Raw genomic sequence first — 3,118 nt, forward strand, 5'->3', positions numbered from 1 at the left:
CCCCCCCAATCCTCAAAATAATCTCCTGTAAGAAGTCAGAGGCGGGTGACCAGAGGAACATGTGAGGGTGAGGTAGAGAGAGATGTGGAAGAAAATCTTTCTAGAAGTTAGAAGGGTAAATCAGAGAGGATATAGGAGACTACTGTCCAGTCGACAGGGTTGATGACTTAGTATGCAATAGGTATGGTCACTCAGATGAAGTAAGACACTAGAAAATGTCAAACACAGACACACGATTGAATGGTAAAACAAAGTGTTTATTCATACAGAGTAGCAGACAGACAACCCTCATTCTATAATCCTACTAACATGACAACATCCCAGAATTCAAATAGGAACAATACAAAATAAAAATGAATCATGATGTCTGTGGGCTAAAGGGAAAATGTATAATGGAATGACACAGCATGTCACGGAGGGCTGTCAGAGGTGGCAGATGCTTCTTCGCTCTTCCCCCATGGTTCTCACTGCGCCTATTTGACACTTGGCTGCCCCCTGCTGGTCACTTGGGTCACTTTTCGATCAGCGAGTCCAGCTGCTCCTGAAGCGAGGCCAGCTGTTGGAACAGAGAAACGGAGCAGAGATCGGTTGATGCCGAATGCCCGGCTGTAATTGGTAGGCTAAGTGGATGATTAACACATCTTCCAACATTATTCATTTGTCAATACAAACAGCAAACCAAGCTGATGTGAAGACAGACAAGTTGAAACAGATACTCAGATTGGTGTTAGGAGTTCTTGACAATCCAAATTAAGATTGAGTAAACCAATTGGCTTGGATGTTGGCTATAAAGACCACCCGTATTCCTTCCCTGTAGGGATGTTCAGTCACTAGAGGAAAACAATAGCAGTTCTTACAAACAAAGATGTTTCGGTTAGTTTGTCGCTCTTATTCAAGCAGCGTAGTTGCAAATGCTGCTTAATACCAAAGACAATAATTCATTACATTTATAACTCATAACCAAACAAGAGGTCATAAACTGGTGCAGTTTTATAATATCCTTTCCATTCTTCCTCAGACAACGTTACCTGCTCCATCTCTCTCTCCTCCTGGTGGATAATTTCATTAAGCAGAGCCTGAAAGCGGTTCTGCAGAAAGAAGAGGGGAGGAAAAACACAAAAAGGGTTCGGTCATTAGACAGTTCCCTTTGCTTGTCCTGATGTTTGAAATTTCAGCGTGCTGCCGTTTCCTAGCGAGTGTATCTTCCATCTGACAGAAAGGCCATTTGGAATGCCAGTCAGACAACCGTGACCTTTTCCTGTGGCTGTGATAATAACGGTGAAAGATAGATCACAGCCAGGCCCGGCCAGCCGAGCACAGAGCTGAAACGACATGGGAAAAAAATTAATCTGTCCCCGCCCGTGTCCCACACGCTGTAAATCTGTCCCCGAAGAGCAGTTGGCAGAACAATGATTTTTTAATGCTCCCCTCCCCCCTCCCCAAAGGGCTGATGGTGGAAATGTAATATTTATGCCTTCTTTATGCGGTCTGAGTTTGGGAAGTTTTACACTCAGTCGCTTAGAGGGGTTATATTCCACATAGACTTCTCCCTCCAAGGTTGCCTCGGTGTGTGTCTGTGTGAGAGAGTGAGAGAGAGTGTGTCGGTGTGTGTGTGTGTGTTTGAGTGAAAGTGTGAATATGAGCCTGCTACTAAGACTTGTTTTTGAAGGCCTTATTTATGAATCTGCCTTTGTGGTCGTCTCAGTCTGATGAATGAATCAACCGTTGTGTGCGTCTATAATTCACCTTCAGGGCCTGGTTCTCCACCTTCATGATGAGGTCCTCCTGTTGTTTCCTGCGGGCGCGCGTCTCCTTCAGCTTGGCCTTCACGCCGTCAATCTGCATCTGGTATTCCATCACTACAGGAACAGACAGAGGAACCATTCCCATCTTCCGTCACAAAACACACAGTCTACTTAATATCTCCATAGTATCAAGTGTATTCCTCTGCTCGTCTCCACACTAAAAAGGAGAACTTCTTTGAATGTTCTTCATTCATCCCAAAACATTGAAGTCCTATATATCTTGAACTTGATTTGCTGACATGCAAAACATGTCGGGACCGTAATCATTAGTGGCCTAATGAAGAAGTAGATAAAACACAGAAAGAGTCTTCCTTTAACCTACATTAGAGTGAAAACAATACGCTGGACGCCACTAGACATGCAGCAATTTAAGATACATAGGAAGCAGGGAAAGGAAAACCTGAAAGGAGGCAACTCGTATGGAGATTCAACCAACTGACTCTTCCACACACAGCCAAGACCAGCCATTTGCTACAAGCCCAAATTAAATTTGTAAGTCGCTCTGGATAAGAGCGTCTGCTAAATGACTTAAATGTAAATGTTAAAAAGACAAACAGGGCTTCCTCTCTTTGACCTGCACTGATCCGAATACACAGAGGACAAGCTTCCTTCTTCCAACTCCTTCATTTGAGTGTGAATGATAGAAAAGGAGACATTGAGAAGCGGCCACCCAGGGCTTTTACTTGCAACATTGTTAAACGCACTAAAACAACATATTGAAGATTAGCATGCTCATCCCCAGAATATTTTGACGTGTCTATTTTCTAAGGATAAAGCTAAGCACATTAAAAACTTAGTTATGAACACTACAACGATATGGAAGAAAATGTTACTTCTTCCACAAGAACCAATAACACTCCCTAAACCATTTGGTCATAGGAAATTGATTTCCATTACAGAATTTAAAAAGCAATTTTGGAGTGACCAATGTACACTACCGTTCAGAAGTTTGGGGTCACTTCGAAATGTCCTTGTTTTTGGAAAAAAAAAAGCAATTTTTTTTGCCCATTCAAATAACATCAAATTGTTCAGAAATAGAGTGTAGACATTGTTAATGTTTTAAAACGACAATTGTAGGTTGAAACGACTGTTTTTGAAATGAATATCTACAGAGGCCCATTATCAGCAACCATCACTCCTGTGTTCCAATGGCACATTGTGTTAGCTAATACAAATATATCATTTTAAAAGGCTAATTGATCATTAGAAAACCGTTTTGCAATTATGTTAGCACAGCTGAAAACTGTTGTTCTGATTAAAGAAGCAATAAAACTGACCACCTTTAGACTAGTTGAGTATCTGGAGCATCAGCA

General features: G+C 41.9%; 1 protein-coding gene across 1 annotated transcript; it reads right to left on the reverse strand.

The window, feature by feature from the left end:
- Positions 1–236: 236 nt before the first annotated feature.
- Positions 237–1,890, reverse strand: LOC124019359 (transcription initiation factor TFIID subunit 7-like). The gene is made up of 3 exons (XM_046334675.1): positions 1,747–1,890; positions 1,029–1,088; positions 237–556 (listed from the first exon to the last, which is right to left on the reverse strand). The coding sequence occupies exons 1-3, from the start codon at positions 1,888–1,890 to the stop codon at positions 512–514; spliced, it is 249 nt and encodes an 82-aa protein (XP_046190631.1). The 3' UTR covers positions 237–511.
- Positions 1,891–3,118: the final 1,228 nt, after the last annotated feature.

The sequence above is a fragment of the Oncorhynchus gorbuscha genome, unplaced genomic scaffold, assembly GCF_021184085.1.
Source record: "Oncorhynchus gorbuscha isolate QuinsamMale2020 ecotype Even-year unplaced genomic scaffold, OgorEven_v1.0 Un_scaffold_81:::fragment_4:::debris, whole genome shotgun sequence".
In the NCBI taxonomy this organism is placed as follows: Eukaryota; Metazoa; Chordata; class Actinopteri; order Salmoniformes; family Salmonidae; genus Oncorhynchus; species Oncorhynchus gorbuscha.